Source organism: Myotis lucifugus, unplaced genomic scaffold, assembly GCF_000147115.1.
Source record: "Myotis lucifugus unplaced genomic scaffold, Myoluc2.0 scaffold_65, whole genome shotgun sequence".
In the NCBI taxonomy this organism is placed as follows: Eukaryota; Metazoa; Chordata; class Mammalia; order Chiroptera; family Vespertilionidae; genus Myotis; species Myotis lucifugus.
In genome coordinates, this window is record NW_005871113.1 from 172671 (window position 1) to 187984 (window position 15314).

Here is a 15314-nt window from a genome sequence, read left to right on the forward strand (position 1 = left end):
CATCTTACAGCCACCCGTTTTCATCTCTCCTCTGGAGGGGCCAGAGCAGAGGGACAAGCTGAGGATGCTTCTCACTTTGCTTTAACATTATATCACTTCATTCATCATCAAGATGTGCCTCTACCTCCAGAAACCTGTGTTAAAATACCAAGAACAAATATTTAAAATATAAAAAGTGGCCGTAAAAGTTGATGCTTTAGTGATACTGGCGTCAGCGGTCTCATTATTCACAAATCAAGCATGATCATTTGCTTCTCTATCTCTTTTTACGTTACTTAATGCTTTAACCTAGATCACACTCTATTCTTCCACTCAGGTCCGTAATGCCTCCCGCCTGGCTCTTTCAAGATGGAGGGGAAACCTGTGGGAGAGCCTACTCAAGTGGTGTCTAAATTCAAACTTCCCACCAAGGCGGAGAGCACAGGGCACTGGCTGGAGGAAGATCATGCTCGAATATGGGAAGTTTTGAAGACTGAGGAGGTAAGACAACCCTAAATAACACGGTTGGTGCAATGATGGATTTTCTTACCCTTGAGACCATAATGCTGAGTGTAGCCAGCACCACAGGCCAGCTGGGAACATTATTATTTGAGGCCACAGGCACTTCATGACTGGAGAACAGTAAGTCAGGGTTATGTCCCTTGGACATTAATGACTTCACAGGGATTCAGCCAACAGAGATAGCACTTAGGCCTTACAGTGTGTAAGTAGACATTCTTCTTGTACAATCCTACCAAATCTAATCGGGAAATAAAATCATGGGGAGAAAGTTGATAACGAAGGATCAATCATAATAAGTGGGATTATATAAATTTGTTGCTTGACAGCTACGTGATCAGTGAGGGCTCTTTGGTTGCAAGCAACAGACATGAACTCTGACTAATTTACGGGAGATGGGAAATCATTGGAGGATGGTGGGAGGCTCACAGAATTGATGAGTTGTTTGGAAAACTAGGCTTGGAAATAGATCAGTAGGAACTGCTCAGGGCACTGCTGCTGGTATAAATTCCAAAGGGCTTCCCACCCTCTCCTCATTCTCACATTTCTCTGCTCAAGATGCAAAGCCATGGGAGAGAGAGGCTTACTGCCAAGCTTAGTCACATGTTTTTCTCTTCTGTAAAGAGAGAAAGATGCTGCCATGAGAAATCATTATAGCAGGTCCTCACAGCACTCGTGTTTAGAGTTCAAATCTCACTTTTTTTACTTAACATGTTTCTAAGATTTTTAAGATTCAGCTACATTAATATATACTAGAGGCCCCGTGCACCGGTGGGGTCCCTCGGCCTGGCCTGCAGGGATCAGTGGACCTCCGCGCCACTGCAGCCCGGCCTTACCTGCCAGCTCCCCGAGCTCCAGCCAGTTGTGGATCCCGCCCAGCACTAAGTAGTGTGTGAAGCGGCAGGGGGCCAGGGAAGAGCCCAAGCCCGGGCTGGGCACTGTGCCACTTCCGCTCATCCGGCCCACTGCGCCTATCGCCTGATCATATTCCTTAAATTCTCTTTCAAATTTATTAACTTTATTTCCTCTCTGTGTTGCATTTTGATTAAATTTAGATGCATCTTCCAATTCACTAATTATCTCTTCAGTTATATCTAATCTGCCCTTTAACTCAACCAATGAGTCCTAAATTTCAATCGTATTTTTTACTTCTAGAAGTTCTGTTTTCTTTTGAAATTTTCTACTAGTTTTTTTTTTTTTTGCTCCTGCTTTCTCTTCATATTTTTAATTTTTAAGACTGTCAAGAACTGTGAAGGGTCTGAGATTTTATGATCGTTACAAGTTAGCTCGCCACAGTTGTGTATATACTGAAAGAAGACCCGAGACTCTTGAATCAGAGGCAAAAAACTTTATTAATCACTGAAGAAGCAGTAGCCAGAGTGTCAACATGTTTGTTTTGGTTCCCTATATCCTAATTCCTATAGGAGTGACACAGAGAGCTACCTGCACACGAGAGGATCACTGATCTTGGGGAACTTGACAGTTTATAGTAGACAGTAAACAAGGCTATACTTTCTCCTAGTGGGAGACGTTATCCTATCCTTTAAGGTTACCTGCTGCAACACAGGCCTGAAAAATGGTCTCGGTAAAGATCAGCCAGGCCTTGATTTTTTTTTGGCACACAAAGCAAGACATGCAAGAACAAGAGACATATGGAGGAGTATTTCTCAACAATATTAGATACAATGGTTTTCTGATTTGCATTGGAAATTATAATAGCTATGAGTCTTATTCTACTATATGTTCTTTGTATTGGCTCTTGCACATAGTGTTTTATTTCTTTGTGTGTTTTATGATTTTTGACTGTGGGTTCACCTTTCTTGGAATGGAGGGAGTTTTCTCCAGAGAGAACTTGCAATTACTTCTGGGAGCATTACCAGCTGGAATTCACTTTAAAGTACATTCTTAGCTTGTGGTTTTTCAGACCACTCACTGTGAATATAGGCTGGGAACCTATGGATGGGTATGCATGTTGTAATTAATTCTAAGGGGAAATGACACCCCCCCTTCCCTGTTGCTATTCAGTACCATATTTTAAGATAAGCTTACTTTCCTTCTTCCAAGTTCACCTTAATGTTGAGGGAATAACATTTTGGGGATCTAGTTTTATGCAGTGGGTATTCCCTATAGATTCTCTCTATTGAGCCAATCCTGGACTTTGTCTATTGTTCCTTGTGTCCTTTAAAGTAATAAAACCTATATTAGTTAGAGTAGCACTAATGTTGTAACAAACACAACAAAAAAGTATGTGCTTAACACAATAAATGTTTATTTCTCAATCACATAGTAGTCCAGTTTAGATGAGAGTGCAGCTTTTTTCCATATGGTGATTCAGGGACTCAGACTACTGAGCAACCCAGCCAGGACCATGCCCCTTAGTTTTAATTGTACTTCACTTATAAACCCTAAAGCACTGATATACTACTATACACAAGTTGAAATAAATACATGGTGATTGATTGATGAATCATTTTCATAGTAATTATGTAATCACATAATTATAATTTCATGGTAATATGCTGTTTCTCTAAATGATAACACCAACCAAAATATTGCCATCTCTGGGTACAAAGGTGATTCATTCGGTTCACTAGTGGATAGCACTAAATGATGATGACTATTGCTGACTGAATTTGCATTGAGTCATCCACAATGTGCTGGACTTATCTGTGTCCAGTGTTTTCCATTTGTGAGAAGGTTGCCAAGATAAGCAGTGTTCTCCATGGCCATGGAACAGAGATGTTCTCTGTGTAAAATGAAACTAGTGAATGCCTGTATGGAGACTGGACACATGACCTCTTCCTCTCTATCCAGCTCAGGAATGGGGCCTCACATTGTAACATCCCATTTTTGGAGGAGGAAATAGTAATGTGTTCATCATGCATGCTTTGGAGATTAAATCATATTCATCTGAGGCACAGGAAGAGAGCAAATTAAAAAAAAAACACTGGATGACAGTTGGGACAAGCAGTGGGAGTGTATTGTATTAATCTTTGAAGAGTCAGCTCTTTGCTGAACTTAAAGGCTGTGGTTTGGTGACACTAGGGTTCTTCTTTGTGATTCTGAATGAATTTCTTTTTCTCTCTGCCACACATTTTAACATGAGGCAAAGGGATGAAAATGTCCTGCCAAGGAAGTTATTATATATAAAAATGCTTTGAAGTATTTTTACTGAGTGAGGAAAGTAGACATATCATCAGCAATGAGAAATGGAACTCTGAGACTGAATAATATCCAGTCGGGGTCTGTAAGGGAGGGAAACTATCATCTACTGAGCACGTACTCTGTGCGAAGAACTGTACGTGGCACTTTCACATTCATCAATATATTTAGTTGTCACAGCCATAGGTACATTTTTCATAAAGATTTTGAAGATTAGAGGTCAAGGCCCATGCTCAAAGATACATAGCTAGTAAGTGGCAGAGTAGGATTCAAATTCAAGTTTTTCTGTCTTCATTTTATACTCTTATCTCCTGATTAAGCTGTCTACCAAAATTATTTACATCAATCTGACTCTAAATTTGGTTTTCCCAATGAGACTTTAGCTCAGCGGTTCTCAACCTGTGGGTCGTGACCCTTTTGGGGGTTGAACGACCCTTTCACAGGGGTCGCCTAAGACCATCGGAAAACACATATATAATTACATATTGTTTTTGTTTTAATCACTATGCTTTAATTATGTTCAATTTGTAACAATGAAATTGGGGGTCACCACAATATGAGGAACTGTATTAAAGGGTCGCGGCATTAGGAAGGTTGAGAACCACTGCTTTAGCTCATTCTGTAAAAGCAGCATCCTCAGCTCATTAAATGGTACCAATCTCGGTTTCACAGAGCTTGGCCCTGCAATGTCTGGTGTGAACACACTGACCAACGTGCCCGCTGAGTCATAACTTTCTTCCGTTTCTCAAAGTGTTGTCCCAGTGCGTGTGACTGGCCTCCCTTCCCAATTCTCCCATATAGCATCCTAGTATCTCATGGAGACTTCACTCTGTCCTGAACTCCATTCTATTTAAAGGGAGTCTAAAACTCCGCTAGGCTCTTTGCAGCTCTCTTCTGCATAAGTGAGCTCAGTTTCATGTGCCCCAAGCTATTGATTGGGGTTCAATTGTGAACAGTCTGACTGTTTGGAACCTGGATATTTTCACCCATTCCCTGAACTCCTGTTGCTTCCTTGGACCTTAAAGGCTGCCAGAATCACATCAGGGTATTCCTATGTCCTTGAGACACTGCTCACCGAACAGTCTGCTGTCACCTTGGGACACCCACCCGTCCCTGGGAAGTCTCAAGTCTCTCTAGCTCCAGTTTACCCACTTTGTACTTCTTATTTTTCCCATTGACTCTTGGTGCCAGAGTCCCAGGTTGCCCAGTGTAAGACCATTGAGTTATGGCATGACATTTTCACTACATTTCATAGTCTAAACCTAAGGGGAATACTCTAGCTATCAAACCTTTCATTACAGTTGCATTTTAGTGTTGGTGTTAGAGGGTGCTCGCATGTGACCTCTTTAAGGAAGACATTCTTGGGCCCCTGGTCAGGGTTGGTGACCCTACAGTGTAGTTCCATAACACCTCTGCTTATCTGGCTCATAAGACTTATCATAGGAACGGTACTTGTGTGCTTGTATGTTTAAATATTGCTATCTCTCAAACTAGAATGTAAGCTCCTTGAGTGAGGGCCTTTTTCATATTTATCTGTATATGTCCACAATTACAGTGTTTGGTACATAGAGGCCCTTAGTCAATATTTATTGAATACTGAGACTTAGAATACAAACTCTAGAACAAGACTTGCTATGTGACCTCATTACATTTCTTGATATTTCTGTATTTCAGTTTTCTCATCGACAAAAAGGGCATATTAATAGGATTGTTCTTAGAATTGAGTTATAATATGTAAAGTACTTAGAACAGTGCCTATGATATAATAAGCAATAGATGTAGACTTTTATTATTGAGTCAGTGAGATGGGTAGAGTATTGGCCTACTAATTGTATAGTAGTTGATTTTGAACACTGCTGTCTGAATTCAAGATTTCCTCCACATTCTGGAAGGCCCCTTACTCCCAGATCTTTTCTCTGTTTTTTGTTTTTGTTTGTTTGTTTTGTTTTTAATATATTTTTATTAATTTCAGGGGGGGAGGGAGGGAGGGAGGGAGGGAGGGGAGAGAGAGAGAGAGAGAGAGAGAGAGAGAGAGAGAGAGAAAGAGAGAAACATCAATGATGAGAATCATTGATCGGCTGCTTCCTGCATGCCTCCCACTGGAAATTGAGCCCGCAACCCAGGCATGTGCCCTGACCGGGAATCAAACCGTGACCTCCTGCTTCATAGGTCGATGCTCAACCACTGAGCCACGCTAGCTAGGCTCTTTTCTCAGTTTTAAAAATGACTACAGAATTTGAACTGGTAGGCATGGCTACCTAACTCCAAGGAGACTGCCCTTGCTAAAGTTCCTGAGGGTGATCTTTCAGGGAAGAAGACAGTCAATCCCAATCAAACAGCATGACTATGTTGAGGTTTGTAAGCACTTTTGGGGGTAGGGGCGGGTGCAGGTGGTTTAGAATCACTCAACTTTACTCCCTTCCTCCTGTGTGTGCGGAGGGGTGACACTTCAGTTAGCAGCGTGCCCCTCAGGGGACAGTGTTCATGGACCAGAGGGATGGGCTGGGTTCTAAACTGCGTTATCCTGGCTGTTGATTCAGGTGGCTCAGATGACCATTTGAATAAGACAGGATTGATACGTAAAGAGTTTTCTCCTGTAAAAAATCATAGACTTTGCAAACAATTTAGCTGTGCTGTTTGAGTTCTAGAACAAATCCTGCCTTTACTTTGCATTTTGGTACAGAGAGTAAAGGAAACTCCAGGTAAATTTAGAAAAAGGAAGGAAGGAAGCAAGAAAGTAAGAACAAAAACAGATTAGTTTTATGGAGATTGCATTCACGGGGTTTTAGGTCTCTAAGAAAGACTTCGCAAAGACTTTTCAGCCCAGTGTTTTCCAAAATGTGTTCACCATAAACTCAGAGTCTCTTTATATATATATTTTAATTGATTTCAGAGAGGAAGGGAGAGGAAGAGAGAGATAGAAACATCAATGATGAGAGAGAATCATTGATCGACTACCTCCTGCACGCTCCCTACTGAGGATCAAGCCCGCAACCTGGGCATGTGCCCTTGACCAGAATCAAACCCAGGACCCTTCAGCTGATGCTCTATCCACTGAGCCAAACCAGCTAGGGCTCAGGGTCTATCTTTATTCCCTTGAAAACTTTATCATGTCAGGGCAAGATTGACGAGTCAGAAGAGGCAGGGGCTGGAGAGAGAAGAGCTTACAAACAAATCATTCCCAGGAAAGGAAAGGGAAGGGAAGTGTCTTCTGTTCTTTGGACTTTACTCTCCTTCGAGGGCAAATACAAGGAAGGAATGACATTATTTAAATTTTTCCTTGGATTACAAATGTAGGGTATTGGGAGAGGTTGCACTTCCTCTCATGGCAGTGGGACCTCCTTTCTCAGGGGCTGGGAAGAGGAAATAGGTGAATACCTTCACTATAAACTCTTCCCCCATGACCTGGCTTCTGCTTACTTGATGAGTGACCCTGATCTGGGAATCTCGGGAAATTTTATAGATGAAGAAAATTTTAGAAAGGTCGAGGTTTTGGTATGTCATTGATAGGAAGAGATTAGCATTCTTTAAAAAGTTGCATTTGATAACAGTAGCTCCAGTGCTTTTGTTTTCCTCTCTATTTAGAATGACCTTCCTCCCCCTTTTCCTAGCTAACTCCTACTCATCCTTCAGACTCTGGGAATTTCCCCTAATCTGATCTCCACAGACCATTTGTGCCCTTGTCATTTTTCTTTCTTTCTTTTTTGTTAATCCTCACTTGAGGATATTTTTCCATTGATTTTTAGAGAAAGTGGAAGGGAGGGGGAGAGACACAGAGAGAGAGAGAAACATTGATGTGAGAGAGACACATGGATTGATTGCCTCCCACACAGGCCCCAACCAGGACTGGGGATCAAGCCTGCCACGAAAGTATGTGCCTTTGACTGGAATTGAACCTGGGACCCTTCAGTCGGTGGGCCAATGATCTATCCAGTGAGCCAAACCAGCTAAGGCTGTCATTTTTTTCTTAACTTTGTTTTCTTTATGTATATTTATCACGTTATTTGGCAATCACTTATTTTATATTTTTTTCCATTATACTATGAGCTTCTACATAAGGAACTTTGTCTTATTCAAAGTTACATCACTACAAAGTTACATAATTACATTGCTGAGATGTTTGTTGAATGAATGAATGAATGAATGAACAAACGAACAAAGGAATGGACAGATAAAGAACATCACACATATTGATGCTTATCCTGAGAAAAACACCCAAGTGACAGAATTTCTGGGTTCAGTGGTGTTTTCTCTGATATCATAAAAGGGCATATGTTTTATTCTGTGGATTGTACTTGCCAATAGTAGGAACCATTATAATTTTACTGGATTTCTGAGAAATCAACAACATATGTGTACAGTAAAAATACAGTGACAATAAAAGCAAATAGCCTGATGAAAAGAGTCCTCAGTAAACAATAACCTATCCATCCACTCATGTTTACCCTCAGGGTCAAACTAACTTACTGTTGCCTCAGAACACTCTTTTTAAGTAGGATGGTTGCAATGCCAGGACAAATCTAAATAGTTTCCACAATAAAAATGTTGATCAAGGAAGAGAAAAATGGCAAAGAGACTTGAAACATTGTGATGGAAGAATCATGCCATGTCCGGGTGGGAGGAGAAGTTATTTGTAAGGATAATTGAGGGTGGTAGATCTGGGAAAGCAAGAACAAGCCAGGATTTCAAATGGGAGTTTAGAAGTATTATAATTTACTAAGAGAAGCCCAAACTGCTGACAGTACTGTCACAAAGAAAGTGAGTGATTCCCAAACATTCAGGACTTACCAAGAGAAATGGAGCAAGGCCCTCCATACAACGTACACACACAAGGACACGTCATCTCTTTTGGACAGGGACCAAGGTGTCATCCATGTTCTGAAGGGAGGCCGGGACCACCAGGAAGAGGTGCAGAGGCCGACCTGTGCCAGACCCACACTGTAGAGCCACACAGGTGCCAACCAGGCAGTCACCATAAGATTTTGAACTGAGAGCCAAGAAGATACATGGAAAAAAGAGCCAAACTATTCATCCCTAGGTTTCTTTTTTTTTTTTTAATTGTGAAAACAAAAATATACGGCCCTGTAGAAATCATAAATGACAGCCAGTTTCTAACTATGACTCTTAAATATCTAGTCACCTTGTAAAAGCTTTTCCCACCACAGCCACAAGATTCTAGTCATGGTAGGACCAGGAGAAACTTCGGGGGCCATCTGGTATGAATGAACTCGTCGTTTGTCATCCTTGAACAGAGAGTTTGTGTGTGGTGGGTCCATTCAGCCTATTGGTGCTATTTTCTCATTGCCTTGGTGGTTGCATGTTTCTTTAACAGTGGAGAATGTCCATTACATAACCACTTTAGTTCTTATTCTCCAGCTAAATTAACAAGAATGCTTGTGAATGCAGGGCCCTGGTTACCTTATTTTTCTGTGCATTCATGAGATAGCACATGGCTCATTAGTTACATTTTTAAAATGAATGAAGGAGCTCTAGCCGGTTTGGCTCAGTGGATAGAGTGTCGGCCTGCAGACTGAAGGGTCCCAAGTTCGATTCTGGTCAAGGAACCTTGGTTGCAGGCTCCCTGCTCTGGTCGGGGCATGTGGGAGGCAACCAACTGATGTGTCTCTCTCACATCGGTGTTTCTCTCTGTCTCTCTCTCTCTCCCTTCCACTCTCTCTAAAAATCAATGGAAAAAATATCCTCAGGTGAGGATTAAAAAAATAAAATAAAATAAAATGAATGGAGGAATTACATATATGGTTCAAAAAGTGCAAGTTCCTTCCAGACACGGGTAGGATTTGAGGATCTAGATAATAAAGGGGAAAGCCCCATGGGTTTTTTGGATTTAAATAGAATTTGGTTTAGGCATAGTAGTGACATTTACCGGATGTATTTTTATCTTGGGTGGTAGTTAATCTTCTAAATCGCAGTTTCTTCATCTATAAAATGTGGAGAATAATATTCTTTTGAAGGCAATATGCAATGTATATGAACCATTTAGGACAATGATTGGCATATAGCAAGTGCTCATTAATGTTGTTTCCATTTTCTCTCTCTGGTTAACTCAGGATCGATCACAAAACCATTTGAGTTTGGCCCTTTGAAAACAGTCTTAAATAAACTGCAAGTAATATCCACAATGTACAGCTGTTAACATTTATTAATTCCAGGATGGTAGTAAAGTGAACATGATTATTTATTTGTGTGTTTCTCTGTACTTTTACAATTCTATAATTAAACATGTCAAACAAGACAAAAGGGTTACTAAAGTGACAGATATCATTAAATAAAGCATCTCAAATATATTAATGCCTAGTTTAGTAAATGTGGAATAGTGAATTGAGGCATTTACCCAATAAGTATTTGTTGAATAACTGCTGTGAATAGGACTGATATAACCCCTGACTCATGGTTCAGTGGGATATATAGATTCTTTTTAAAAAGGCATCATACATGTGCTCAGGGCAATTAAAAGGAAATACAAGGTTACAAGGGAGCATGTATGAGGCACATTTTATCTGAATCTGGGAGGTTAGGAAAAGCTAAGAGTAATTAATAAACTGCAGGAGTAAGTGATGATGAGGGTGGGGAAGGAAGGCCTTTGCACATGCAGAGGGAAAGGCATGTACAAAGGTGTAGAGGCTAAAGGGAATGGGGAATGAAGTTCAATATGGATGGAAGACAGGGTTCCAAGTAGAAGGTATAGGGCAGTGATGGCGAACCTTTTGAGCTCGGTGTGTCAGCATTTTGAAAAACCATAACTTAACTCTGGTGCCGTGTCACATATAGAAATTTTTTTTTTTAAATATATTTTATTGATTTTTCACAGAGAGGAAGGGAGAGAGATAGAGAGAGTTAGAAACATCGATGAGAGAGAAGCATCGATCAGCTGCCTCTTGCACATCCCCCACCGGGGATGTGCCCGCAACCCAGGTACATGCCCTTGACCGGAATCGAACCCGGGACCTCTCAGTCCGCAGGCTGACGCTCTATCCACTGAGCCAAACCGGTTTCGGCCACATATAGAAATTTTTTGATATTTGCAACCATAGTAAAACAAAGACTTATATTTTTGATATTTATTTTATATATTTAAATGCCATTTAACAAAGGAAAACCAACCCAAAAAATGAGTTCGCGTGTCACCTCTGACACGCGTGTCATAGGTTCGCCATCACTGGTTAGGGGGAGATGGGCTTGAAAAGAGGGTGGGTCTCAGATCAGGAAGGGCCGTGTAAGCTTTTACTTCCTGGTAAATAGTTCATCCACCAAAGCTCCTGCTGGTGGGGTCTCCATTTTTGTTCTAATGTTGTTGCTGCTCAGGAACTCAGTGCTTGAAGTTTGACAGAATAATGAGTTCTGGGAACACTGAAGTCATGTTGCTGCTGTTTTTAGTGGACAGGAACGTACTCTTAACTCCTTCAAGTGCATAAAGTGAGTATAGACGTTCTGTCTCCTGTACATTTTCAACCTAAGACTTTCCATAGATGGACGGAAGCTGTCCCGAGTTGAAGTGCACCCTCTCTGGCTGCCCTCAACAGGAGACTGTTAGCAGCGGCTTGTTTCATGTCCTCCTTGACTTACAGAGAAGCAGGCTTGAAGAAAGCCTTTTGGAACCTAACTTGTCAGTAGATGAGCTTTGTAATACAGGGTTAGCTTCACCATATTTTTCTTAGACTGCTGATGTCCTCTTACATCAGATGGATCATGTTTGTGTCCCTGATTTGGAGGTTGCCAGAGTCTTTGAAACGAATAAATAATTTTACAATCTGGATGACTTTTGTTTCAACAAAACCAATGGCATTTGTCCCATGCAGCTAGGACAAATGCAGTTTGGTTTGGGGAATCTGGAACATAGTTGCACTGGGGAAGAGATGAAGGATAATTACATTCTAATGATGGTCATTCACAATATCAGGTCATGTTCAACTGCACGACCATTACACATCGTTTCATAATGGAAAATAAATGGGCCAGACTGTTCAGTATACACAAACTATCTGGTAACTTTGCCAGTGACCCCTAGGGAGGGAGGTGATAGGAAAACTCACAATCCAAGATTCTGATTTGCCCCAAATTGCAGAATAACATCATTTGACTCGAACTCCCAACAGCTGCTCCATGCACTTGTTTTTTTACAATTGTGTAAGATTGTCAAAGACTAAGCTTTGCAAACTCTAGTTATATGATGAAGTTCCTGGCTTCTCTCCTTTAATCTGGGAGTACACTTTATATTGTCACTTGAAGCCTTCTTGATGGCAGTCTTCCCATCCTTCACTCCCTGCCCTGCCCTGCCTCTTCCTCCCATTAGTATTGAGAAATTTAACATTAAATTTGGAAGTGGGATGTTTAAATGAACAGATCATTTTACAGTTTACTGTACAGATCCAAGAAAATCTTTAAGCTACAACTCTGGGTAGCACTTTTCTTTTCTCCAGTTGTATTTTTTCTCTTATTTAATGTGATCAGTAGTTCAAAGCAGGGTCTGTTTATCCTTGGCTCAGTTTCCTTCCCACTGGTCATGACTTTTAGATGTATATGTGGAGCCTTGTTTTCAGAGGAAGATCTAAGGAGACCCTGTTATAAGTATGGGTTCACCACCACAAGCACAGCTGGTGCAAATCAGCATGATGCAGCAAGAGCTCAGGGTTATTGGCAGAGGCTGTGTTTAGAATTATACAGAAGAAGTAAAGAAGAAAAGGGGCTCTGTACTATAGGGTAGAGAAGAAGGGAAAAGCTAGGCAGGGAGAAGGGGGGATATCAAAGATAAACAGAAGAGAAAAGGCATAAAAGGAGCAGGATTTTTTTTTCTAGTGACTTCATAACCTAGTAGTAAGGGGGGAGGGATAGCTGTACAGTTTTATTAAGTAAAATGATGGTCATATATAATCCTCCATGATTTGGAGGGATTTTTGGGCCCCTTATTTTACATACTGCCCCATTTATGGGGGCAAACAGAGGAACTGTAGGTAGCTTGATAACCCATGAGGAACTGGGAGAGGTTCTTGAAAGAAGTTGGGAAGAATAGAAATACTAGGGTGGAAAGAGGGTATGGATTCCATATCCCAGTATCTCTATCCTCAGCCTGATTCAATGTGTCATCCATGGACAATCAACATGCCTCAGGTTTTGGGTCAAGACCTACATGATCAACATACGTCTCTCTGATTAGGGTGACACACTTTCTCAGATCATTTCCAAAATAGACTCAATATCCAGAAAATTAGCTGTATCTTTCCCTGAGGCCTGACTTCAGTGCTCTTTGAAGGCAATGAGCAGTGGTAGGTGGATCAGTTTCTGAAAGAGAAAGTCCTGTTTCGGCCCCCTGGCAGAGTTGTACACCTGACACTGTTGGATCTGGGAGCCTCCTGTAGACTCAGTCTTTCAGGGGACACCTGTAGGAAGGAACAGAAGAGGCAAGGCTCTCTCCTCCCCCAGAGGACAGACTCATACCAGGAAGGGAGCAGTGTAGCTGCCCATTTTCTGGGACCAGGGATTAAAAATGGTGGTTCTTATTTGTAGTGTTGCAAGCTTTCATTATTTTGAGATTAGAGAGCTTACAGTTGCACATGTGCTTAGATTTCAAGGTATGTAAGATGACCCCCAAGGCTAATTCTAGGTCAAGGTGAGTGTGTGAGACAGCCCTCAAGGTTAATTCTAGGTTTTTAAAAATATATATATTTTTATTGATTTCAGAGAGGAAGGTAGAGGGAGAGAGATAGAAACATCAGTGATGAGAAAGAATCATTGATCAGCTTGTCTCCTGAACGCACCACACTGGGGATCCAGCTTGCAACCCAGGCATATACCCTGACTGGGAATCGAACTGGGACTCCCTGGTTTATAGATCAATGCTCAACCACTGAGCCATTCAGGCTGGGCAATTTTAGGTCTTTATATGTGCGTCAGATACTGGTGCATGTGGTATTTCAGAGATTATGTTTGTGGATTATATTTGAAACTTCAAAAGCAAGAAAATAGATTGAAGTGTGAGGAAAGACAGTTTGTAAATTTGTTTCTTTGTATTAATGATGGAAAAGCATCAGTGTTGGGTTCTGTGGAATATAAAGGAGGTATTTTATGCATGGTGTGTGGGTGAAGAACATGTTTGGAGGGAAGAACTGTGAGGGGCAATTTAAAGAACTAACAGTTTATAAGAGAAAAACATCAGTATCTGATTAGCATGAAAAATACACAGATCAAGTCGTGACTAAAATGCATTTAGTTTAGTTTTTACATAAAATACTTAGAAATGAGCTTATAAGGGCACAGACTTTGATAGAACTCATCTTGACTGCAGTTTCCTCCCTGGGGGAACACCTGTAAACAAGTAGAACATTCTTTATGTGCTAAATGAAATAATTTTCTTTGAAGACGTATTTTATTGGAAAAATGGATTCAGAGTTAGTGTGATAGTCTCCTCCTTAAGAAGAAATGGCTGTCTGTGAATATGTAGCTATTTTTGTCTGATGACCAACCTAGCAGTGGTGCAGATTGTTGAGGTCTGCTTGATGTTATTATTCCTGATCTCTTTGGAACAAATACCAGGTGATGTAATTTTAATACTTTTGATGTGCTTTGATTCATTTTTCCTGGAGCATGTTGAATTTGAACTAACACATCTATTTTACTTTGGACCAGTCCCTCTTGTCATCAAGGGCATCCATTTTTGAAACAGCTGTTTGGGTTGAGGGATGCAGGATGTGGTCATGAAACAAATCAAAGCTAATGGCCCTCAGGGTAAATAAGCTCATGACCTTGGCCTCATTCGCCCTGTAACTGGCTGAAGTAACCTCCCCTGGGGGAGTGCCCACTTCCTTGAAGAAGCTCCAACATTTAGAAACTATCCAACAAGGTTTATCATGTTGTTAACCATCCTCTTCTGCCCTAGTGATGATAATCAGATGGTGAGTGAGAAGAGGGGAAAGTTCTGTGCCTGCCCTGGGAGCGCCATCAGGTAGAAAACAATGTTAAAGTCATGCTTATTCTATAGGCTTTGTATCTAGGCCTGTGCCAGATAGTATTTTACTCAGATAAATTTTACTCCATTATGAAATCCATTGAGGTAGATCTTGGCCAATAGACAGCCTCCATGTGGATCATAAACGGAAGCTGTGTGACAGGCGAGACTTGGTGGATTCTTTGGAGGCTCAGCCCTGCCTTATCTCTTCACTGGGTGGGTAAACAGTTGCCTATGCCACACCAACCTGGACCTTGAAATGGATTAATGAAACTGCAATTTAAGACTGTTTGCAAAAGCAAAAGGGTTTTTTCTTTCTTTTCTTTCCCAGGCTCAAGAAAACAAAAGAGTCCTGCTGTTCGGTAGTAACTGAGTCACCAGCAGCTCTTGAAGGTCTGTTCTCAGGGGCTGGTTCATATTCCTCATTCTTCCAGGGCCATTGCTAAGCAGCTCTGTCAACATTCCCTCTGAACACCTCTATTTTGGCCTTTCGATTGGGCAGTGGGTGAGGAAAGGATAAGAGCGCTCCTTCTGACTCTCTGCAGAGCTAGGAAAACATTTTGGTCCCTCACATTCTCCCACAAGGGCTAGTTCCTCTTATCAAAGTCCCCTTTCCAAAGTAAAGTAAGTAGAAAAAATTAAATTCGATTAAAAACCCAGATGAGGCAATTATTACTCTTCTTCTTTCCACTTC

The 15314-nt window shown here is 41.2% G+C and overlaps 1 protein-coding gene across 1 annotated transcript in view; it reads left to right on the top strand.

Moving 5' to 3' along the window:
* Window positions 1-348: 348 nt before the first annotated feature.
* RGL1 (ral guanine nucleotide dissociation stimulator like 1) overlaps window positions 349-15314 on the top strand; it is a 151478-nt gene continuing 136512 nt past the window's right edge. Inside the window, exon 1 of the mRNA XM_023754727.1 lies at window positions 349-480. Within this exon, the coding sequence (XP_023610495.1) occupies window positions 349-480 (132 nt within the window). The remainder of the gene's footprint in view (window positions 481-15314) is intronic.